This window comes from Atta cephalotes, assembly GCF_000143395.1.
Source record: "Atta cephalotes unplaced genomic scaffold scaffold00018, whole genome shotgun sequence".
NCBI classification, from domain to species: Eukaryota; Metazoa; Arthropoda; class Insecta; order Hymenoptera; family Formicidae; genus Atta; species Atta cephalotes.
The window spans coordinates 5810269-5835876 of NW_012130082.1; the positions used below are offsets into that span (position 1 = coordinate 5810269).

At 35.8% G+C, this 25608-nt stretch overlaps 1 protein-coding gene across 1 annotated transcript; it reads left to right on the forward strand.

The window, feature by feature from the left end:
- The first annotated feature begins 1100 nt into the window (after nucleotides 1-1100).
- On the forward strand, nucleotides 1101-23869 carry LOC105618857 (probable phenylalanine--tRNA ligase alpha subunit). The gene is made up of 8 exons (XM_012200391.1): nucleotides 1101-1241; nucleotides 17007-17347; nucleotides 17429-17650; nucleotides 17766-17881; nucleotides 17951-18135; nucleotides 18215-18576; nucleotides 18649-18750; nucleotides 23018-23869. The coding sequence occupies exons 1-8, from the start codon at nucleotides 1101-1103 to the stop codon at nucleotides 23661-23663; spliced, it is 2115 nt and encodes a 704-aa protein (XP_012055781.1). The 3' UTR covers nucleotides 23664-23869.
- Nucleotides 23870-25608: the final 1739 nt, after the last annotated feature.

Consider the following 25608-nt stretch of genomic DNA (forward strand, 5'->3'; position numbering starts at 1 on the left):
TTTAATTATTTTTAATAAGCGATTATCCACTACCTGGATGCATCTATTCCACATTCAATTCATATTAATCCTCTTTTCCCAAATAAAGTGAACGCTTACCTTTACATGGCAGCATCAAATGTCGAACATCGAGAACTTGCTATTCATCAATTTTGATCATGTGATCTGTTTTTAGCGAATAGTAAGTTCATGATGCTCGACGTTTAACATTTGATGCTCCCATGTAATATCTTTAGGCTGCTTTTTCATGCTGATGCTCGAATCAAGCGTCGAACGTCAGCATAAAAATATAGCCTTAAATACTGACCCATTTCCGGATTATGATCATCGTGAGCATGCGAATTCAAAAATTCTATTTGACGTCACTTTGCTTAACGCAAAACGTTCAGAAAGTGAATCGAACCGTGAGCGCGTTGATAAGTCTACTGCATACTAGACGCGATGATATCCAATAAAAGCTCTGTTTTTTCTCACGTAACGACGCAAAGCAAAGCTCTCATTGGATATGTCGCTCATCGCTTATCGCGTCCAGTGTACAGTAAGCAATAACGCTGCAAGAATATATTCACACAAACTTGCATAGTCACATAAATATTTGCATAATGAAAATTATCCAATTACATTTTACGTGCGTCTTTATGAGAAAAATGCGATTAGATAATTTTTTTATGCATACGTTTATGCGGCGTTTATGCAAGTTTGTGTGGATTAAAGCGTAGAACAGATTCTTGCATAACGCATGAGGCATAAGAAATTAAACCAATCAGAATTCTTTATTTTGGAAAGGAAGGAAACGGAAGATTGGTACATTTTTCTTATGCATTACGTGTTATGCGTTATGCAAGAATCTGTGCTCTCCGCTTAAGCATAAATCGGACCGCGGCCTGTGTCACCTGTATAGTGCATACACTCGCCAACAATGTAAATCCAGCATAAGAACCAATCGGTAGTAGACTGCATTCCGAAATCCATTAAAAAAAAGTTGCAACCTTTTAGTCGGTGAGTGTATGTACATGTGGTTATGGTCTATTATAAACTGGCCCTAATTCCTGAAATACAACCAAGTGAGTCAAGAAGAAAGACACGTTAGCGGTGGTAAGATGGCAAGCTATTTGACGGATCGAATTTTAGAATATCTGGATACACATGGCGAAACGAATTCGTTATATTTGGCAGATATACTTCAAGAGGATCATCAAAAGATCGTAGGTGCGATCAAAAGTCTCGAGACGATCCATGACGTGAGTCTGTTTCAACAACAGCAATTTCTATTTTGATCGCATATTATTTAAACTCATACATTCTCAACATTCTCAATTGTTTTTGTACATGTGATTTAAATTAACGCGAGACGCGCTTATCAGTAGTTATGTTAAAATATTTCACCTATGAAATTGTTTCTCCGGACGTGTTCAATCAAGTTTACGATCTTTGTAATTATACAGTTTAGTTTGCGCAACTCAAAAATCAATAAAATTAGGCTTCGATGCGTTTCTCTATAAAACGAAAGAATCTGGCAGAAATAAACGTCCTTTACTCCGCAAACCGAGATTGAGCGTTAAATTTGACGACTATTGAGATTATAAAATCTGTCACACTGATTAAGGATATTTTTCAACAATATACACAGATGACAGTTTACTAAACTGGCCAGGGTAACACTGGTCGGTATAAACTATTCATAGTTGGATCTTACATTTAAGACAGTCTATCATCTTAAGTATAAAGATGTTATGAATCAATCAAGACTGCATTAGCAACTTAAGACATTACTTAAGACAATCTTAAAATAAGAATACTATAAATATCGGCCAGTGTTATACTGACCAGTTTAGTAAACTAAGCTTGTATTTCAAAATCATTTAAAATAATGTCATAAGACGCTAATGCGGCCTTCTGGATGATATTCATAGTCAGTTCTTATTTCAAGATTGTCTTAAGTAATATCTTAAGATGCTAATGGCCCTCTGATTGGTTCGTGACTCAAGACAGAACTAACAACGTCTTGGATGCAGAAAAACTGAACTATGAATACTAGCCACTGTGTCTTACACAAAATGTTTCAATTGTGATACAGATGTTACACTGCTCGACACTGTAAAAAATTAAGTACACGCATGTAAAATATGTCAATAGTTGCTTTCCATTTACAATTATTCTCACATAATTTTCACTTGTAGCATCATAACTCAGTTGAATTGCGTTCCTTTTGTATTCTGACAAATGAGATTTAATTGTCCAGATAACAAAACGTTCCTTGGCATAAGAAAAGAAAGAGATGCTTAGCATAAGTTTCTCTTCAATTGCCATCATGTTGCTGTCACCAGGGCAATAATAATTTTAGGTTAGGTTAGGATTAGTTTTACTAATACCGATCAAGCTTAATCGTGATTAACTGTCAACCGCAATTGGTCGATTAAGCTAACTGATGTTGATAAATTGGTCCCGAGAAGATATTATACGGATAACGATTGTTTATGCAAACGAGCGAAAATAAATAATTATTCTCACATAAATGTTGCTACGATCTGTTGAAAATCATTTTTATAAAATATTTTATTCATATTTTTGTCAATCAAATGGAATTGGAGTGTCGTCGAGCAATATGCGGTACCGCCACCAGAAGGATGCATCGAGTTAAATTTCTCGATTTTAAAAAACAACATAAATACAACAAGAATAAAATAAAAGACGCATTAGAAGATTTTTCAGCTATTCTAATAAAATAATTTTTGAAATATCTTAAAGATATTTCTTAAAGAATTCTTAAAGATATCTTAAAATTCTTTTTTGAGTCGCGATTTTAAACAGAAAAGCATTGTTAGAGATTAATTCTTTTTACTACACAGTTTCTTATATATTACTGTCAAATTGCTAGCAAATTTATTTTATGTAGAATTAATTTCTGTCATGTTGCCATGCGATTGTCCTAACCTATAAAACTTATAAAAAAGAAAAGGGAAATTGTTTCCCTCCGGTTATGCAATTTATAGTATATTGCCCCCAATATTATAAGCAAAATCGGAAGCCGCTTTCCTCAAAAAAGATGGCAACTCAGGCGACGCAATATTGTTGCAACATGCAATGTTGCTGCAACTTTGTGCTGTAGGGATTATAATCTGTAAAAAATCGAGACCGTGCGCTTTAGTGAGTCTCGTAAACTCACTTTAAAAATGAGATTATGAATCTGTGTTGTCATGTGATAACTTTTTACCAAAATAAGCAAATACTGACGTTATTAATCCGAGTGAATGAAATACTCAGCTTACTTCAGACTCATTTCATTTGTGTATAAATGGAAAGCACCTAATGTTAATCAACTTTTCAAAAAGTTATTTAGTAACTATACTTATTTTATAAAATTGAATCGCCAATTCTGAAAAAATTATAACTCTAAATAAAAATCATAAACTTTTATTTAAACTTAAGTCTAAATAAAAATCATCTATTATTTATAAATATAATCATAAGAAATAAATATAATCATAAGAATAAGAATGGAAGACTACAATGCATTCTGTTACACTATAAAACTAAATTGCGTTTCAACAAGTACCTTACACACAACATAGAATATTACAGTGGAACACTGTAATGTTCTATGTTTTAGTTCGAAAACAGCGTAAATGTATATCGATATAAGCATGAGCTATAATCACGTGTTCAACATCAATCAATTTCTAAAGATAATTTTCTGCTTTAATTATACAAATATACTTTACAAATACAAATTCACTATTTTAAAAACACAAATTATTTTCTTATAAATATGTTAAACAAGGACTCTTCTTAAAATAACAAAATACAAATTAAATCTGGGCTAATAACAGTTAGCGCGAACGAGAGGTGCGCAATAACTTTTTACAAATAAATTTATTAATCCATACGAAGTATTGATATCATCTTTATTTGAAATCTTAAAAAATCTTGAACATTTTGATTCTCTTTGGAATCTTCATCAGCAATCTTCTTTATTCATACTAGATTTAGCGAACGGTCAAGGTTAAATCACTTGCAGGTTACTAAAACTGAGTGTAATCTGTTTAAATTCATATACTTAAGATATTTAAATTCAATCAAAAAATTAACGAATAACTCACCCACACGATCGTCAAATTTTATCATGAAACTTTGGATGATATATTAATATTCACAACTAATCACATTTTATGATACATTTTATATAGATTTGTTTGAACTCTATCCAAATCATCCGGAGTGATGAATATAACGAACCGTTTAAATAAAGGTTGGCTCAACGGAAAGTCATAATAAGTCATAATAAATACAAAATATAAAGACAGTACATTCGTATTAAGTTGCTGATTTTAACATATATAACGTATGTGACATACTTAACATATACAATATCTATATAGATATAATAAGTATAAGAACAGAAAATTATTGTAATAGTTTGAAATATAATTTGATACAAGAGTTTAAGCGTCAAAAAGAATATAGAATAATCAGTCAAAATTTAACGCGTCACATACCTCTGTGACGTTGGCACCTCATTTTTCAAAAAATGAAATTTTGGTCAAAGTTCCAAATGCACCCCGAAGAGTTCTGAAGTTCCTGCTCAAAATTAAGAATAGTTCCGGCGAATTAATGTAAAAAAAAATTTAAAAATTTGAAGTGCTAACTTCACAATGAAGAACGAAAAATCGCGATATCTTCTAAACCATTAAACTTAGCGCCTTAAATGATAATAACTTTTGATAGAACTTTTGGGGTGCTATCCAGAACTCTCAATAGAACTGCCGTAATGTTAAAAAAATTTTTGTCCCTCAGATATGACATAATCAGATATTCAAAAAATTATGATACCTTTTAAACCGTTGGTCCTAACGCTTCGAGTGTTAATAACTTTCGTTAGAACTCGCGGGATGCTATCCAGAACTATCGACGGAATTGCCAGAACTTTAAAAAAATTTTCTCCTCTCGGGTATTAGAAATTTTCGATTCGACGAACGAAAAATCGCGATATTTCTTAAACTGTTGGTCGTTAATAACTTTGAGCGTTAATAACTTGTGCGTGCATGCGTGCGTGCGTGCATACGTGCGCGCGCGCATGTTTGTCTGACATGATCGAATGTGTCTGATGAATTGTGATTTTGGTGAAATGTGATTGAAATCATTGATTGATAACTATTGAATTTGTTAAAAATGTTTTTAACTATCTTTGTATATAGTTTCAATTCTGTGTACCATAGTACAATATATGATTAAATATTACTTCATCATCTGATTTCCGCTTAGTCATCATGTCATCATGTCATATAATATCATTGAGTGTCATATACGAATGCTATATAGTGCCCGTTATTTTTGTCGCTGGCATATTGATGATATGATACTACACCAGCTAGAATGTAATTGTTATCATTCATGTTCAATTTTTTGGATTTTATAGATCCAAGTGCCGCACTCTATTTCTCGATACCAATGGAAGCATATTGTCCATCCGTAAACACACTGCAATCTATGAGTAAATGCGATTGAAAGATAAATTTTTCGAGAACATTTTCATGGCCCTTCTTGCATGTTGAGGCTTTATCGTAATTAGTGTCCAATATAGCGTTTCGCAGTGCCGAAAGACCGTTTTGTAAAAGTATGTTAATATTAATATTTATTACTGGAATTTTTCGCAAATGTTCTGATGACCCCGCGAGTTCTAACGAAAGTTATAATATTAACGCTCGAAGCGTTAGGACCAACGGTTTAAGAAATATCGCGATTTTTCGTTCGTCGAATCGAAAATTTCTATCACCCGAGGAATGACAATTTTTTTAAAGTTCTGACAATTCTGTCGACAGTTCTGGATAACACACCACGAGTTCTATCGAAAGTTATTATCATTTAAGGCGCTAGGTTTAATGGTTTAGAAGATATCGCGATTTTTCGTTCTTCGTTTTGTGAAGTTAGCATCCCAAATTTTAAAATTTTTTTTTTTTTTATATTAATTCGCCGGAACTATTCTTAATTTTGGGCAGGAATTCCAGAACTCTTCGGGGTGCATTCGGAACTTCGATAAAAATTTCATTTTTTAAAAAATGAGGTGCCAACTTCACAGAAGTGCGTCACATTAATATTATGCGTAGTAAAATTATGTAGTAATTTATAATCACTTATTGTAAAAGTTACAAATATAATGTGTCATTTATTACAGACTGTTGTTTCTCAGTTTGTAATTCTTAATCTATTTACTTCTTTGTTCCTCGGGATAAAGTTCGTCTATTCAACTTCAAATATTTAATCCAATTTCGTCTCGAGTGGATTATTAGTCTAAAAGGCAAATTATTCGGTTCCTCATTGTAACTTCCTACGGTAGAAATAGATGGTCTACCGATATTACTTGTTGATAACTTTTACGGTAATGGCGGAAATTCTAATCGAAGATAAGAACTATGAAGGCTGGATGTAACATTATTCTTTTAATTATTTTTAATATTTTCACATTACTATTATTATTTCTATTACACTAAAAAATAATTCTTTTATGAAAGATATATGAACATGTATTGACATATTTCATATAAAATTATGTTTATGAATATTTATATATATTTATGTATGCATATTTATTATATATGTTATGTATAATATTTATATATGTTTATGTATACATATTTACATATATTCATGCGTGACAAATTTTTACAAAGTTTATACTTATAGAAATTCAATTTCGATAGTCTTACATTTAACGTAGATATATGTGCAGACGAACAGTAATGCATCTCAATAAAAATAATTTTGATTGGTTGATCCCCACTCTTACTTTTCCGAGATTCCGTTTTCCGAAATTTCGACTGTCATGGAATAGCACCCTAAGCCGTCAAGTTATAAGAAATTCACCAACCACAGTCGATTATTATTCTCATATTTAACTGATTGATCAATTTCTTAAGGCTTTGCGGCCTCTTGAAGCAAGGCTGTGAATCTAGATAGACTTGCATAATGCGTAATGCATAGTGCATAAGAGAATCAATCGAAATTCTTTTTTTCCATGGAATGGGAGGAAAGGAAAGATTCTGATTAGTTGATTTGCTTATGCATTATGCAAAAATCTGCTGCTCATATGTTAGATGTATAAGCTTAAATCCGCTGTTTGTTCATAGGTGGCATTAGTGAGCGTACAAAGCTAACCTGGGCACACACTTTTTTTTATGTGTTTGACATCTGTCAACATTAATCAGTGCACATTATCAGCAATTTTATACAACAACATACATTTTTTCTTTCGTAATCATGTCTAGTTTTTTGCTAAAAAAAAGCATATGCGGGAAGCTTTGCTTTTCTGTTTCAATTTGAAGAAATCGGCTGCCGAATCGCATCGAATGCTTGCAGAGGCCTATGGCGACAATGCTTTATCGGAAACAACGTGCAGAGATTGGCAGAGATTTTGCCGATTCAATAACGACAATTTTAATCTGAGTGACAAGAAGCGTGAAAATCGGCCCAGGAAGGGTTGCTTTGAGGTCACTCTGTCAATTGCAGGCTCTTTTGGACGAGGACGATACCCAATCGCAAAAAACGTTTGCCGAGCAATTGGGTGTTTCTCAAGCAGCCATTTCCATGCAGCTAAGTGCCATGGGAAAGGTTCAAAAAATCGGAAAATGGGCGCCGCATGAACTGAACGATAAGCAGATGGAGCGACGCCAAAACCCATGCCAAATTCTGCTTGCCAGACAAAAAGAAAGTCGTTCCTGCATCGGATTGTGACAGGCGATGAAAAGTGGAGCTATTTTCAGAATCCTAAACGCAAGAAATCTTGGGTTGATCCCACCAAACCATCAACATCTTCCTCAAGACCGTCGCGATCTTCAGACGGAAGATGATGCTGATGTGCGTTTGGTGGGATCAGGAGGGTGTCATCTACTACGAGCTGTTAAAACCTGGTGAAACTGTTAATGCTCACCACTACCACCAACAACTGATCAAATTGCACCGTGCTTTGCATGAAAAAAGGCCGCATTATCGGAAAAGACATGACAAGCTGATTTTCCTCCACGACAATGCACCATCGCACATGTCAACAATGATCTAAAACTACTTGGACACACTCAACTGGGAAGTGCTACCCATCCCGCTTATCACCAAACCTAGCACCTTCTGACAATCACCTGTTTTCGTCGATGGACCACTGAGCGCTCACTGAGCGGCACTTCGATTCTTACGAAGACGTCCGAAAATAGCTTGAGTGGTTTGCCTCGAAAGATGAGGAATTTTTTTGACGTGGTATACACAAATTGCCCGAAAGATGGGAAAAATGTATAGTTAGCGAGGGCAAGTACTTCGAATAAATTAATTTTTGCTTCCTAGGAAAAAAAATGTGTTTTTCTGACTAAAAAATAGCGGATTTAAGCTTATGTACCTTATAAATCAGCTTTTTTGCTAAGGTCCTTACATGATAGTGTCAAGAGCGCATAATAGGAATAAGAAATTAGGAATAAGGAATAATGATTTCAACCTATCAGAAATTCGTTCTGATTTCTGACAAGTTAAAATTGTTTATTCCTAATTCCTTATTCTTTCTATTATGCGCATGGCCTCAAGCATCAAGTATCGAATAATTGCTATTCGTCAATTTTGATCTGTTTTTAGCGAATAAGACCATTACACGAAAAATATTAAGGTTTGTTCGCGTCGCATGCTCCAACATACTCCTACTTCCTCCAACCGTAACTCCTACTCACTCAATCGCACTCGTTGTGCTTCCGGCATACGTGCGACACGCGATATTCAATGAGTATACAGCTTTATTGATGTTTTCATTCTAAAGATATATTCTCATTGGATATCGTCGCGCGCGGCGAACATCGCGCTGGTGTCGAAGTCATTAGAATGAGTAGGAGCTATATATGGTAGGAATAGTAATATATAGTAGCAATATATTGAAGCATGTTAGAAATATGCGACGTGAACAAATCTTTAATCGTAACCGTAAGACCATAAAAAGCTATAAATTGATTGATTACGAGGCGATAAGTCACGTAACTTCTGATTACGTTGGTCATAAGAATAAGGTGTTAATCATAATCTTTTGGCGGAAAACTTGTATCTATGTGATGGCTTTGAGGTTATGATGTTTCACTCGTGTTGCTTCTGCGCGACAATGCTTGGCCCCAATACAGTAGCCAATCTATCACTTTTTACGGTCTTACGACTATGACTTTTACGTGTAAAATCTGCGGCACGATGCTGAATTATTAGCTGGATTATCTTGCAATCTTGCAATCATATTGGCTGCGATGCTGGCACTGACAGCATCTTAATGGCCTTAATTTGTTCTACAATAGGATCGCAAGTCATAAGCCGCAAGAAATTAACCAATCATAGTCAATTATTTGTTTCATATTCAACTGTGGTATTATATTGAATATGGGAAAAAGTTGGTGGCGATTTTTTAGTAAAATTAAAGTGTTTTTCTTAGAGTATTGAAATCAATTTATTTAAACCAAATATGCTCCATTATTCTCTATAATATTTTGCCATTTTTGGGGCAGAACCATAATTCCATCGCGATAGAACTTCTGTGGTTTCTGATCGAAAAACTGCTTCAAGTGATTTTCACAGGCCTCTTTTGAAGCTAGCTTTACACCATTAAGAGAGTTTTGCAGAGATCTAAACAAATGATAGTCTGAGGATGTCAGGACTATACGGTGGATGCATTAAAACTTCCCAGCCAAGCTCTCGCAATTTTTGCCGAGTCATCAAAGATGTGTGTGGTCGAGCGTTGTCGTGACGACACCTCTCCTATTGATTAATTCTGGCCGCTTCCTCTCAATTGCTTGTTGTAATCTCTGCAGTTGTTCACAGTAGAGTTCGGAATTAATTGTTTGATTGGACGATAACAACTCATAGTGAACGATTCCTTTCTAGTCCCACCACATATAACATCACCTTCTTCCTCGTCAATCTAGGTTTTGCGATTGCTTGCGCCTTCTCTCCTTTCTTTATCCATGATCTTTTTCTAGTTGAATTGTCATAGGTGATCCATTTTTCATCACCAGTTATCATTCTCTTCAGAAATGGCTCAATTTCATTTCGTTTCAGTAGCGTATCACAATTGTTAATTCGGTCCATGATGTTCCTAACACTCAACTCGTGAGGAACCCAAACATCGAGCTTCTTTTTGTATCCAGCTTTGTGTAAATGATTTAAAACTGTTTTGTGGTCGACGCTTAGTTCAGTGGCAATCTCCACAGTGCTCACATGCTTATCACGCTCGACTTTTACCATGATTTCATCGGACTTTTCAGTGATTGATCGCCCGGAGCGAGGTTCATCTTTCATATTGAAATTTCCAGCACGAAAGCGAGCGAACCATTTCTGTGCTGCTGATTTTGATAGAGTATCATCACCATAAATAACGCAAATTTTTTCACAAGCCTGTGCAGCATTCTTGCCTTTATCATAGTGATACTGCAAAATGTAGCAAATTTTTTCCTTATTTATTTCTATTTTCAAAATAAAATAACTTTTGATCCACTTCACCGATTTCAATCTTTTTCGGCTCAAAACAAAGGTTAAAATGTCACTTTTTAAACGCATGTCTAGTGTTGCCAATGCGATTAGTAGTTGCCAACTGCTGAGCATTTAATGCCATCTAGCAGGAAAAACGCCACGAACTTTTTCCCAATATATCCATACAAACTGTCGCATAAATGAATGCATAAAGAAAATTATCCAATATTTTTCTTCTCCTTCTTCCAGACCTTTGTATGGATTTCCGACCTTTCCAATATTTTTCTTATAAAGACGCACTTAAAATGTGATTGAATAATTTTCGTTATGCATACATTTATGCATGCAAGTTTGTATGAATATACTCTTAGCTCGACACTTGACGCTCCTATGTAAGATATGCCTTTAATTAATGTTGAACACGTGATCACAGCGAATGCTCATATCGATACATTTAACTGCATTCCATTTAAAAGTACTGCACTCACGAGCGTGATGCAACTTCATCACGTGTTCGCAGCTAATATTCTCTCTGTTAGGTAGAATTTCTTTTTTTTACAACGAGGATTTATTTGATCTTAAAAGAAACGCGACAGAAAATGTTTTTTTGTCGCGGCCACTCTTGAGAACAACGTAAGCTCTCGATAGTTGAGCGCCAGGCACGATTGAGCATGCCACTCTTTATTCGAAATTAATCGGGATATTCTCCATGCTTTATTTTACTTTAGAACTGTAAACACCGACGGCAGCTCGTAACCGGCAGCTCAGCCTCGGGAATAGCAGAGGGGGCGGTTCGCGGTCGAGAATAGAGAATCGTTTGGAGACACGAAAAGGGCGACGACAACAAATCACACAATAATTAATTAAATAATAAAAGTGACAAATTTTATTTTGCTAATCTCTCATTCGTACTCGTCGACAAGATCACGACCACAGCATGCGATCGAAATGCGTTATTTTAGCCTTGCACATGCCTCGATGTTCTATGCAGGGCGTATTAATTACGCTAACTCTCGACGGCACGTAAGAATACTCGCAAATCGCACGAACAATAGCTCGACGATAGCTTTAATAGCCGAGATAGGAAATGGTGTTACCACAAACACGCGACGTCGTTCTTGTCCGCGGGGATTTCGAACCGTCGTACAGAATGTAGGAAAGAGATAAAGAACACGCAGACACCACAATACAGAGTTCCGATACAAACGAGAAACAAATTAGTACGCGACAAGACTTAACGAAAATGATTAGGCTGTGATTTAGGCGGACGCGGAAAATAACTCCCGAAAATCTCGTAACGAGTCGTCGCGGGAGGCGGCGCGCTTAAACACAACCGCGAAAAACCTGACACAGAGCCTCGCGTGCGTCTCATATATGAAATCCGACAATGATCATGGCACGCGCCTCTCGAACAAGGTGACCTTACAATTTCGTGGCGCTCGTCTCATCCCGTTAATCCTCCTCTCAGGCCTTCCCCTCGTTATCCGGGATCTTTGGTATCCTGCGTTCTTCACTCGTGCTCCTCGCTCGCTCGCCACAGCATAAATGCCGGGCGCTAATCCTTCTGGAGATACGCTATTTCCGTAAGGAGGCCTTATCGCGCCTAATTGGCGCGGCCCTGCGGGCTCCGCGAATCGCGCGAGCCGTGTCGTTCACGTATCTTGTGTCCTAGCGCACGGAATTCGACTGGGTCGCAGAGTTTCCTTCGGCCACTTAGGAGACTTTTCCGGATCTTTGTTCTGCGGGAGACTCACATCTTGGTGTCGGTGTTCCAGTAATCGGTATCTTCGCTACTTCTCAGAGAAGATCTCCGCAAGCTCCGTGGGATCTCTCGCCGACACTTGGGCATAGAATGGCCATCTCCGGCTGCTACCCTCGTGATCCCTCCGCCATGCGTCTATAATATAGTAGAATATATTTCAAAGCGAAAAAATATCGAAATGTACAGCGATATTACCTGCGTGTTATCCATCTTGTAGGATGCTGGGCAATCCTCAATTGCTTCTCTTTCGATTCTCGGCCCTGGCTGTCTCTTCATCTATAATCTGATGAGACGACGCAAAATTCATAAGCTCTCAAGGGGCGGGAGGGGAGGCGGGGTCGCCAATTATTCTGTAAAACTCGCGATGCTCTAGCGCACGAAAGAACGACAAACCAATGCAGAAAATTTTCGGGACGCACAAATAAACAAGACAAACATGAAATAGATGAGATAACGAACTAAAAGAGTACGCAGTATATCTGCCTTATGAAAAGTGGAAGAATCCAGGACGCCGGAGCTGCGCGATTCGGCCGGGTCTTACAACCCTTGTGACGGACGGAAAACGTCACGTCACAGTACATACAATTTCATGATGTCGCTTGTCACAGCGATAAATAATCACATGACTGAATTTTCTTTCAATTTGTCCACTTGTCACCAATGACACCGTTGAAAAGTTGGATTAATCCAACTTTTAGCGACATCGCTCTTACGCAAAATATGGAACAGAATGTAAAGCCGGCGGCACACAATGCTTGTTGTCCTGCTGGATTGCTAGATGCATAGTTGACAGCATCGCAGTCATTATGGTGGCAAGATTCTAATCCAGCTAACAATCCAGCAGAAAAACAAGCATCGTATGCCGCAAGCTTAAGTATAATAAAGGTATTTGACATATAAAATCCATCCATAAACTTTTCTATATGCTAGATTAGGTAGAACATCATGAGAGGCAAAATATCGAGACAATCTTCTCTGCGCATTCTGACATTTATATCACTGAAAAAGATAAAATAAGTAAAATAAAATAAGTAAAAGTAAGAGTAATACTTAAGAATTCTATCATTGTCACAGATTTTGATGAAATTAAAGCAGAAAATATTTATTCTAGCTTCACTTACATGTTCTCATGTTTCTATGCCATCGATGTGGCAGATTTCCTAATCTGAATAGTCGTTAACTTCACTGATTAATATCTCTACGGGGCAGAGCGTCACTTTTTTGCCAGATTTGTTCATTTCATTCAAAAATGCATCGAATGAATCTAATCTAATTTCGTCAAAGAGAGGAAAGTAGAATTCTCGAGTATTATCAAAATAAGTTTACTGTGTTCAGGATGTGCGCACAGAAAAGGATAAGTTACCCGATATTTTGCTTCTCGTTCTGCCAAATTCAGGTATATATACCTCATGTTGGGTCTTATATGTCTATAGTATTTACTTAGCTATATTTACTAACAATAATAAGCTATATTCTAAAATATCCTTTCCGAGGAAAATTTTATTCGAAATAGGATATGTAATGTATACTACAATATTTCGAATAACATTTTTTCTCGGAAAGGACATTTTGGAATGTAGCAAAAAGTATGTAGCGGCTTCGAATATGGATATCATTACAAAATGTATTGTTTGATATAATATATTCCTTCGATACGTTTCATTCGAAATGAGAGAATGTAGTAGAAAAATGCGACAGTCTATCGTACGAAGCGACTATTCAGGTTAGGAAAACGAATTTTCTTTACTTGAATAGTTATTAGAACTGCGTAACGTAAACATCACCTAAGTGTCGCCATGTATTATCTTATTATCCAATGTTAAACACAAGGATAAAATAATACATGGAAGCATTTGCGTAATGTTTCCGAACATAGCTCAACTCTAACATTTAACAATTCGCTTCATATCACGTTTTTTTGCCGAATTCTTTCATTTCGTGTCAAATAAATATATTTTTATCAAGTTTCGTGGTGATACCCATATTCTAAATAATTATCACAATAAAAATAAATAAATAAATAAAAATTTCTTATCAATAAAAAATTTGTTGCGTACGATTTTATCTCATTTAACTCTGATTATTTTTATTTCCAATTTTATTTATACCGACTTTTCTTTATGATTGCTTGATACATTATACCAATTTAATTATTGTATTATTAAATTATTATTATTTAATTATTATATTATTTGTTATATGTTATATTTGCGATAATTTCATGAAATTTTCAGATGGCTGTTGTACATACATACTTGTGAAATAATCATAGACGAAAAAAGTATTTCGACTACGGAAGCATATGATCGGTTATTCATTGATAAATTTTTCATAATTTTTTTTTAATCCATATTCACGTCGTCTTTCAAATAAAGAATCAATCCAAAATCTTTTTTGTTTTTTTTTTTAAATTTGTACATTCATTAATGCATACAGATGCTATTAGTCAATTTGGCTGTAGTTTCGATTTATTTCTGTTGTATACTGTCGCATCAATTTGACAGGTTCAATTGTAATATCGCTTTTGACATTTTAGACTTTACAGCACTTTACACAACACAATTAATATAATTATTTATATAATTAATATAATTACCAAAAATTTATCGCTGCTAATCCATTTATATGAGCCACATTCGAGATTAGCTACATATGAAATCACATGATTCGCTGAATAGAGTGGATATAAAAAGAATGACGCCAATTAGTCGAAAATCGCCACTATGTGTCCAATATCTATGACACAATTCCTCGTTTTATCCTCTTCTTTTTTTAACATTATCTTCTTTCTTACTAACAGTTAGGACACTTAATGGCGGAGCCAATCAGCATTACATTGGCACATACATTGGCGCCATTCTTTTTTTACTCACTACTGAATGTGAGTGATGAGCGACACCACTCGCGAGCATTATTTGTCCTTGTTTACGATAAACAACAAAGATGAAATGATTCCAGTGAGCGTTGTGAATTAAATGAAACGCAGCCTTTGTCATAGACTGCGTTCCTACACATGATGCGCATGGTGCAACATTTATCTTTGTTTAATATTTGGTGAATAACAATAAATGATGCATTAAACCGGTTCTACATTAGTTGCAAGCTGATCGCAAATTTGTTACGACAGCCAATATGAAGCGTTGATTTCAAAATACAAGCTTCAGATTGATTGTCGCAATAAACTTGTAATTAATAGAACCGGCTTTATGCGTGAAACAGAACGCATTCATAGTATGATATTTCCTAATCTGAATAATCATCAACTTTAACTTAAGCTTCAAAGTGTAAGAGACCGAAAAAAAAATGTCAGGCGCTTCACCAATGCCGGAATTTGATTCGAGGCCTCGAAGTCGTCCATATTTCCTAAGTAACCGTCTCGTCGCGAAGTCACATAGCCCGACAGAAGGAACTGTCTTCTGACTTCCTCATATAGTAATATCTTACAAAGGTACCTTTTCATGCTGACGCTCGACACTTATGTTTAATGTCAAAATAGATTATATGATTAAAATTTTGACGCTGAAAATAAGCATCAAACGTCAGCATGAAAAAACACCTTAAGAGGATCCTAAAGTAAAGCTCGAACTCCGATGAAATCATCAGAGATCACGCCATGCGCCACACATCGATATGTTGTCATTTTATATCACAGCAATATCTCACGTAACCTATGGTATACGCAATCACACACACATGTCAATTTTCGTAACAAATTCGCGATAAAACATCTAATTCTAAGAACTCGATGTTGTCATGTAAACTGTGTATCTGGGAACCACTATTTCGTACAAGTTGTAAAGCTTTCGTATCAAGCAAACATTATTACGACTTAACAACTGCGACGCCATGTTACACTAAAAAAAGGTAAAAAATATATCAATTTTAACATTTTCGATCGATCTCGGCATAGACTCCACTTTTCGGACACATATTAATGTATACTTTAATCCTGGAAAAGGATTTTTGCGCACGCGTGCGAATCGGTGAAAGAAAAAAAAGTATTTTTTATACAAAAATTATATTAATATTACATGCTTACATGGTAAAAGGAGGCTTTAAGATCCCCTTAAAGGAAACTGGTACGACGGCAGAATTTGATTGATGTTGATAAAACAGGTTTTTAATTTCGAAATAAAATATTACATACGAAATAAAATATTAAGCAAAGTCAAGAAAACGTTACATACATTAATTAAAACATTAAATACATTAAGCAAAATCATTAAGTAAAACGTACTTTTCTTGCTTTGCTATATCCTATATATCGCATGAATGCGAGTTTATGACACTCAAATCGTCCTCAAGACATTTCTTTCTTCAAAATCATAATTGAAGATCTCATAATATTCTTATAAATTATTCAAATATGGGAAAGTACTTTTTGTTTGGATATCCTTGCATTCATTTATATGTGATGCATGCGTATATGTACGTGTGTGTGAAGGAAGCGACCCTACAACTGAAAACTAATTTACAATTTTTTGAGGATTTTCATAGCGATTTGTACTTTTTCAAAGATATTTATGTTTTTTCTTTTATTCTGAAGAAGAATTTTTTAGTTTGTATAAGGAAAACAAAATGATTTGAGAAATACGAAATGACACTCCGTTGATAATTTCAATATCCTCTTAATATCTCAGTTCGTGGGACAGAGCATTACTTACTTTCTGCTAGATTCTTTTGTTTCATGCAAAAACGTAAATCGAATAAGCCTATCTTTATTGATTTAGGAGTTAAATTACAGTTACCGCGATCTTTAATCTACTTACAGTTGATCACAGTAAAACCAAGTTCCCAAAAAAAATGGGAAATTACCGATGAAGGAAAATACGTAATAGAACATGGCAGTCACGAAGCAGCTGTTTATAATGCTATCCCTGATGAAGGGATATCTCAGGCCAAACTTATCAAATCTAGCCCTTATGCTAAAGTAGGTTTTTCTAAGGCAATGGTTATAGGGTGGATCGGGCTTGATAAAAGTGAAAACATTCCTACTGTACGAAAGAAAGTACCGTCCATTATAGATAGCCTTCAGATACATTTGAAGAATCTCACAAATGTCCCGGAAAATCTTAAAGCAGAATATAAGAAGAGAAAGTTATTGCAAGAAGTGTAAGCAAAATAAAACAAGTAAAAGGCAAAATAAAATTACATAACATTTTATTTTTAAAATTTTTCTTCTCATAATGGCAGGATGATAAAAATTATGCATCTTGAAAAGGGACCAAATTTTTCTACAAAGATAGAAAAGTTAGAAACAGACTTGACATCAAATTTATTGGTAAATGGTGCTTGGAAAGATAAAAAATTTAAACCATACAATTTTGACGCTCTAGGTGCGTCACTTCAAATAGGACATTTACATCCATTGTTAAAAGTTCGTCATGAATTCAGGAAAATCTTCTTGGAAATGGGGTAAACAACATCAATTTTTCTTTTCAAGATTTTTACTATTTTTAAAATCTCGAAAATTGTATATATTTTAATGTTATATTGATTTTTGTTTATCACAAAAATTGTTCTATTTTAGATTTACTGAAATGCCATCAAATAATTACATAGAAAGTTCTTTTTGGAATTTTGACGCTCTTTTCCAGCCGCAGCAACATCCTGCTCGTGATGCTCATGATACTTTTTTCATCTCTGGTACTTTATTTTATATTAATGTATGAATGCTTAAAAGACATAGATAAAAAAATTAGTTTTATCTTTTAGAACCTTGTCTTAGCACAAAGTTCCCTATGGAATATTTGGAAAGAGTGAGGACTGTTCACAGTAAAGGAGCATATGGATCTCAAGGTTATAGATATGATTGGAAGTTGGAAGAGGCACAAAAAAATTTGCTGCGCACTCATACAACATCCAATAGTGCACGAATGTTATATAAACTTATGGAGAAAGTAAGTAATCGACGGAGAAGTAAGTATATATAAATTACTTTTCTAAGGGCGAGACAAAATTAAAAAAATTATTTTGCAGGGAGATTTTAAGCCGATCAAGTACTTCAGTATTGATAGAGTATTTCGCAATGAAACTTTAGATGCGACACATCTTGCTGAATTTCATCAAGTTGAAGGTGTCGTTGCCGATTACAATCTTACACTGGGTAATCTTATTGGCATATTATATGAATTCTTTAGTAAACTTGGTATTACTCAACTTCGATTCAAACCTGCATATAATCCGTACACTGAGCCGAGTATGGAAATATTCTGTTTTCATAATGGATTAGAGAAATGGATAGAAATTGGTAATAGCGGTATGTTTAGACCTGAAATGTTATTGCCAATGAATCTACCTCCTGATGTAAATATCATTGCATGGGGTTTGTCATTAGAAAGGTATGAGAATAGATTTAACAAAAATCATAATTCAATATAAAAATGTAATGTACTTAATTTTTTTGACTTTAGGCCAACAATGATTAAATATGGTTTAAACAATATACGCGATCTTGTTGGACCAAAAGTGGACATGGAAATGGTTCATAACAATCCATTATGTCGATTAGAGAAGTAAATATCATTCTAAACATTATTAAGGTATTTATGTTAGATTATATCTTTTTGAAAGTAAAATTAGGTAAAAAAAATACATTTATAAGCTAAATTATAAAACATAAAATTTAACAATTCTAGTTAAATGATATTATATCATTTACATGTATGTTAATGTTGCAGTTGTGGAAGGGTGTCGTTTAATAAAGAAGGTTTCACAAATTAAAAAATATATTACTCTTATTCAACTTTATATACCAACATGTACAGAGATATCTTTCGGTACTTATGATATTTATTGTAGCGCCCTGCGGCGCGTGCGTGCGTGCGTGCGTGCGCATGTGAGCGTATGTTAGTGTCTTATGTTTCTTTCTCGAAGTCCTCAAAATTGGAGTCGGTTCCAAAAAGCTGGCGTGTCAGCTGCGAGTTGATTCTCCTTCGTCCCGGTGCCCTCGATCATATGGGAGTTACTAGCAGAAGGCAAATCGGCGGTCCAATTCCCCACTCCCATAATTCCTTAGGCAGCGGTCGTCTGCTTATTGCATCATCGCGAATCTTTGGCGGGGGTATTCTCTCGCGGGAGCTTTATCGATAAACATCTACGGAAGAAGAATATCCGGATCGAGCGGCTTTTCTGTCTTCTCCGTCGGTAGTCCTTCTAGTATGTGAGAAGGACTGGACGACAACACTTCCGTGGCAGCTAGTAAACCTCTAATTGCCAGGAAGTAGATACCACAGAGGGGCCCACCGAATGGGGCTCGTTTTGCTCGAGGCCCGAGGGTGAGGTAACGAGCTTGCTTCGCGAGGAAATGCAAAGGCCCGAGAGTGAGCTCGCTTTATGAAGTGAAATGCAAAGACCTTTGAAAGAAAGAGCTCGCTTTGCGAGATAGCGTGAAAGCTCGAAAAGTTCACTTGATCAGGTTAATATCATCATCTTATTATTAATTCATCATCATATTATTAATGTGATCTAATATTAGAGTAGAGGCCCTTATTGAGCTCACTCTAACTCTAGTGAGAAGATCCTGAAAACTTCCCGCAGAGCCCTACTTCTATGAATGGTGAATCATTCTTCGCACTTGTTGCTGCTATAACGCGTGGCCCTCTCGCAGCGGCGATCGGGACTCGCGCCGGGCGGGCGTTCGGTCAGCATTAAGTGCGGCACCGGTCTCAGGAACGGCACGGATCGCACACGCATCTCGACGACTCGATTAGTGATGTTTTAAGCCGCCATGACCTCCTTGGTTATTTTAAAGTCCTTCAAAACGGAAGAACGTGATACTCGTTCGCTTCTTGTCTTTTGCCCCGTTGGCTGCTCTGGAGTTTATGGTATTTTGGTTTGCTTCAGTTCTTGTTCCAGCGTGCGTTCAGGCTGGCTTTAGCTTATCTAATGACACGGATCGTCCATTAATTCGTATCTTGAATATTTTCTTGCTTCTGCTGAGAACTTGATAAGATCCGTGGTGTTTGTAAGGATCCCGTTGGAGCATCGTATGACAAAGACTTGTTGTATTATAACCTTTTTATATATAAAAGTAGCTTTCTCTTCGTATCTTCTGAGTTTCGGTTGTAGTCCTTCATTGTCCTTCTCAGACGTTTTGTAAAATCGTCTAAATTGTCGATTTTATTGTTGATTTCGTTGAGGAATTGTCCGGATAATCGGATTGCTTCCCCATATATTATTTCAGCCGGTGTAGCTTGCAGATCTTCCTTCCAGCAACTCTGCCCATTTTTCTATTTGGTGACTTTTAATGGCTGCTTTTAATTGTCAATGGAATCTTTCTATCATTCCATTTGCTGCTGAGTGACATGCTGTGGTGTGAAGGTGCGCTATCAACTTTGCCAGTTTTTTGAAAAGCTCGGATTTGAACTGTCGTCCTTGATCAGTAGTTATCCGCTGACGTTCCAAATCTTGCTATTCACTTTGTGAATAATTCTCTTGCTGCCGTTTCTGCTGTGATATTGGATGATCTTGGATGAATATTGCCTCTGGCCATCTCGAAAGTCGATCGATTATTGTAAGGCAATATTTGTATCCCAGGAAAGTTGGCATAGGTCCTATGATATCCACGTGAATGTGTTGAAATCATCTATTGGTTCTAGGAAATTTCCTATTGGTGTCATCATATCTGAATACCTTGACTTTCTGGCATTGTAGACAGACTTATGCCCATACACGAGTCATTGTATGTTTGCCATACGTATTTTTGTTTTATTAATTTTATAGTGGCTTTTATTTCTGGATGTGATTTAACTATGTAGGGCTTAAAAAACCTACTCTTTGAATGGTTTTGTCACATAAGGGCATGCAACTGTTGACATTATATCGCTATATAGTGTCATTGTTGAGCCAGGAATTTTAATTTCCTTTAATTTTAGGGACAACTGCTGCCGTCTAAGATTTACTTTAATTCTATGTTCGTTCGTTGCGATTTTGTCAACTCTTCGAAATCCGATGCCTTTTGTATGGCTTCCACTCGAGATATATCTATGATGAATGTATCTATGATGTTATCTTTTCTGGTCATATATTGGATATCTGTAGAGAATTGTCCGAAGTCTAAGTGACGGACTTGTCTCAAAGAGCTGCGCAGTAAGTCTTGCGAAAGGTGTCATCAGTGTCCATGTAGATTGTGAACTTCCGCTCTTCCAAATGTCGGAAATGTTTGACCGCTGTATAAATTGTCAAGAGTTCTTGATCGTAAGGGCTATATTTTGTTTGCGCTCTATTCAATTTCTTGCTCATGAATACTAGCGGTTGCCATTCCCTATTTATTTCCTACTGCACCCGAGTGCTATCCAAAACGTCAGTGGTTAGCGTAATTGTAGCTTCTTGTGTAGCTTTTGTAGACAAGAGTGTAGCTTTTGCAGACTGTTTTTGCAATTTTGAAAAGATTGTTCTAGTTGTGACGTCCATTCTACGAGAATTTTTCCTTTCATTCCGGTCCTCGTAGAACATCGTGTAATATTGCTCCTTTGCTGTTCTAGGTACAAATCTTCTGTAAAAGTTTATTGTGTATCCCCAATTGCCTTAATTGTTAAATGGTTTCAGGTTTCTTGAAATCTTGTATGGTTTACATTTTTTCAGAGCAAATGGATCTCTTCTGCTGACACCAAGTATCCTAAATTTTACTTGTGTAGTCCCGAAAATACTTTGGCCGGGTTTAACTGTATGCCGTATGCATCGAGGTAAATACTTCTTCCAAAGTTTTAAGTGTTCTTCCTTCGTGCTGGAAGGATATCGTCAATATATGCGTAGTAAAAATATAAGCCCTGTAAACCGTTAATAAATCTCTAGAAAGTTTGCGCTGCATTTCACAAATCAAACGGCATGCATCGGAACTCAAAAAGTCCGAACGGTGTGATGATTGCAATTTTAGGGATGTCTTCCGGATACACTGGAATTTGATTGTACATTCGTACCAAATCCAGAGTAAACAAAACGGTTTTTTCGTTCAGAGAGTGCGTAAAATCCTCTATATGGGGTACTGGTCAGGTACCGTTCTAAGTTGAGTTTTCTGTAATCTCCGCATGGTCTCCAGGTGCTTTCTTTTTTGAGAAATGTAATGATGAGGCCCATGGGCTTTTGAAGAATTGGATAATCCCTTCTTCTAGAAGAAGATAAACTCCGCCTTTGCCGCCTTTAATTTGTCCGACGCTAGTCTGTGCGGTCATGTTTCTGGTGGACCAGTTGTTTTAATATAATGCATGGTTGAATGTGACCATTGGTGCCTCCCCGAGATTTGCGTAATCCTGGAGAACCGCGCCAATAAATGATGGTAGGCAGTGCTTTCTATCATAGATTTTACGAACGAGAGCTCTTGTCTGTTCGTCCCGTTGATCTTAAATTTCATTTTCGCATCCATCAGTTGCTCTTGCTTCATGTCCGGTAAGAGATGAAAATATGCGAGGAAATTGGATTCTATTATAGATGTGGTCATGTCTGCCATAAAACGCCAAGGAAAAATACGGCGTAGCCCTAGGTTAGGTCGTAGGGCAAGATCCCCGTATGTCTGTATGATAGATCCATTTGCGATGAAGAGTATATTTAAACTATTATAAGTGGTCATCGCCCTTGAACTAATGTCCATGGGTAAACACTGACGTCAGATCTGGTGTCAATGAAGTACCGCGTTTTAGTTATGCGGGCGAGCGATTCAGGAGCGGCGCAGATTGCGCGCGCGCCCTGGCGACTCGATGGTGATGTTTCAAGCCATTAACAGTAGTTAAATCTGAAAATTTTTTCTAACATCCGATCAATTCAGGTTATTATTTCTGTTTACAGAACTAGCCGAATGATATGTTCACGATGGAGAATGCAGCAAGAAGAAAAGCCGGTAAAAACACAGTCAAATCAAGAACCAAAAATCAAGCAGGTGGCAAAGTTGTCAAAAAAGCCCAAGTTTTTTAAACAGGAACTTGTTATCTTTTGCGATCCAAAACATCCAATTTATTTTATTGAACCATTTTTGCAATTCATATCACCGTACTTTCATGTTTCTGTGTCAACATACATTCACTCTACAGTGGCAAACTTACCTGATGAGCTTGCTAGCTTTGGTTTGCTTCATTTCAGCAAAAACACAAATGTGGATCTATCTTTAACTATAATTTGGAAAACTATTGGACTCGATCCCATTATGGTGTTGCCAAGAATGCATAAAATTTTGGGAATGGTAAATATAGCACGGTATTTAAATCGTTTAATTGAACAGGTTGACACGAATATATTAAAATATGAAACAAATGGCTTACTTTATGCAAGTAAGATAGATCTTTATTTAGATAAAATACATTGTGTTTTACATGACACGGACAGTAGATCACTGAAATTATGTAAAAAATTACATTATATAATGGGAAAAGATATCTCGATAATCGATTTTATTCTTAAGTATATTGATAGATATGGGATAAAAAAGGAAAGTTAATTAATTAAATCTTATTTATTTTGTGAATAAAAATAAAGTACGGCAAAGCTAAAAAAGAGACATTTATTTAAGTATATATATGTCTTATTGACATAAAATAAAATAGTAATATTTTTTTAATAAAACTAAAAATAAATGTAAGTGCTTATATGTACCTTCGCGGATGTTGATGCATAAATTATATTCGCGAAATATACAATTCACAATCTTTCATTGTAGTTTATACTTTATTTCCATACTAAAAAGAATTTAAATCCGAGAATCGATTGTAAAAAAGGTATTTATAATCTGATTTCGTCCTGTTTTACCATGATTATATTTTAGGAGAAATCTCCGAATTGGTTTCATTGCAAAATTTTTTTTTACAAAATTAAAAAATACACAAAAAAATCCCGTAAACACGATTTCACGAGAAAATTGGAAAAAATTTTTAAATTTACTTTGTGGCACTGTGTACAACTGTCATCTGAAGTTAACATTAGCTTGATATAAAAGTTTTACAGCTTGTAGATTAAAAATAAGCGTAAAATGGGATCTAGAATTTGAACGAATACTGAATTTGTGGAATTACGATTCAAACAAAAATACGATGTAAACAAAAATATTTATCCTAAAACGAAATTACGTAATATGCAAGGACTTATCTTTTTCCTCTTTTACAGATTTGTAAATGTAGGTTTTTGTAATTTGAAAATCCTTTTTCAGGATTAAAATATACACATTAATACGTATCTGTGAGGTGAAATTTATGCCGAAAACGATAAAAAATTTTTCAAAAGGATCCTAAAGTAAAACCCAAACTCCGATGTTATTGTTGTTTTATCAATAAAATGCGACATATCTTTATATATATTTATATATATATATACATACATACAGGGTGTCTCATAAGATGGGTCCGAACCACATTGGGAGATCAAAGGAAACAAAAAATTCTTATACTATTTTGAAATACTCGCTATAGTTTTCGAATTAGAAAAGGAAATGTCTAAGCCAATATTAAGCCGCGCCGCGCGAATTCGTAGGACGGCCCACTCGAGCGGCGGCGACGGCGGCGCGCAGGGAGAGGGAAATAGCGCTTCGTTGCCTAGCACAGCCTGGCATGGCAGTTCTATGTGTTTCGCTGCATTGCGCTTACATTTTCCCATTAGATGGCATTAAAAAAACGCCATGAACTTTTTCCCACACACATATATATATATATATATATACCACTTGATCAAAAAGTTCCCGGAATTATCACCAGGTGATGCTCTGAATCAGCTGATTTGAGTTCTTGTTTTTTTTTTGGTTAAGTTGCCACATCTATCATTGACATTCCCACCAAATTTTATCACCATAGCTTGACATTTGTAAAAGTTACGCCGTCTTGAGTACATCTACCTCTGCACGTATTTATGATTTTTTACAGATTTTTAAAAATGGAGTTGAATTTGCAACAACGAGTTTGTATTAAATTTTGCGTTAAAAATGGATTCAATGGTGTGAAAACTTTGGAAATGTTGGGAAACTGATTTTTTCTGTTCGAGTCAAAAAAACCATTACGGGGAACGCGTTTTAACAGCCGAAAGGAGGTAATGGAAAAATCGAAGACTGCTCTGATGGCTATACCGACAATAGAGTTCCAGAAATGATATCGAACGCAATTGATGCGTTTGAGCCGAGCATTGAAAGATAAACGGCCGCAATATAACGAGAGATACGATAAAGTAATTTTGCAGCATGACAATGCTCGATCCCATGTTGCGAAAGTGGTCAAGACATACTTGGAAACGTTGAAATGGGAAGTCCTACCCCACCCGTCGTATTCTCCAGATGTTGCTCCTTCTGATTATCACTTGTTTCGATCAATGGCCACGGCCTGACTGACCAGCACTTCCGGTCTTATGAAGAAGTAAAAAATTGGATCGATTCGTGGATAGCCTCAAAAGATGACCAGTTTTTT

Excerpts from the sequence above, each read along its gene's own strand:
- LOC105618857 (XM_012200391.1), top strand. The coding sequence starts at position 1,101 with ATGGCAAGCTATTTGACGGATCGAATTTTAGAATATCTGGATACACAT. Across the intron at positions 17,348-17,428 it reads AGAAAGTTATTGCAAGAAGT|GATGATAAAAATTATGCATC; the intron begins GTAAGCAAAATA and ends TCATAATGGCAG. Across the intron at positions 18,577-18,648 it reads TGGGGTTTGTCATTAGAAAG|GCCAACAATGATTAAATATG; the intron begins GTATGAGAATAG and ends TTTTGACTTTAG.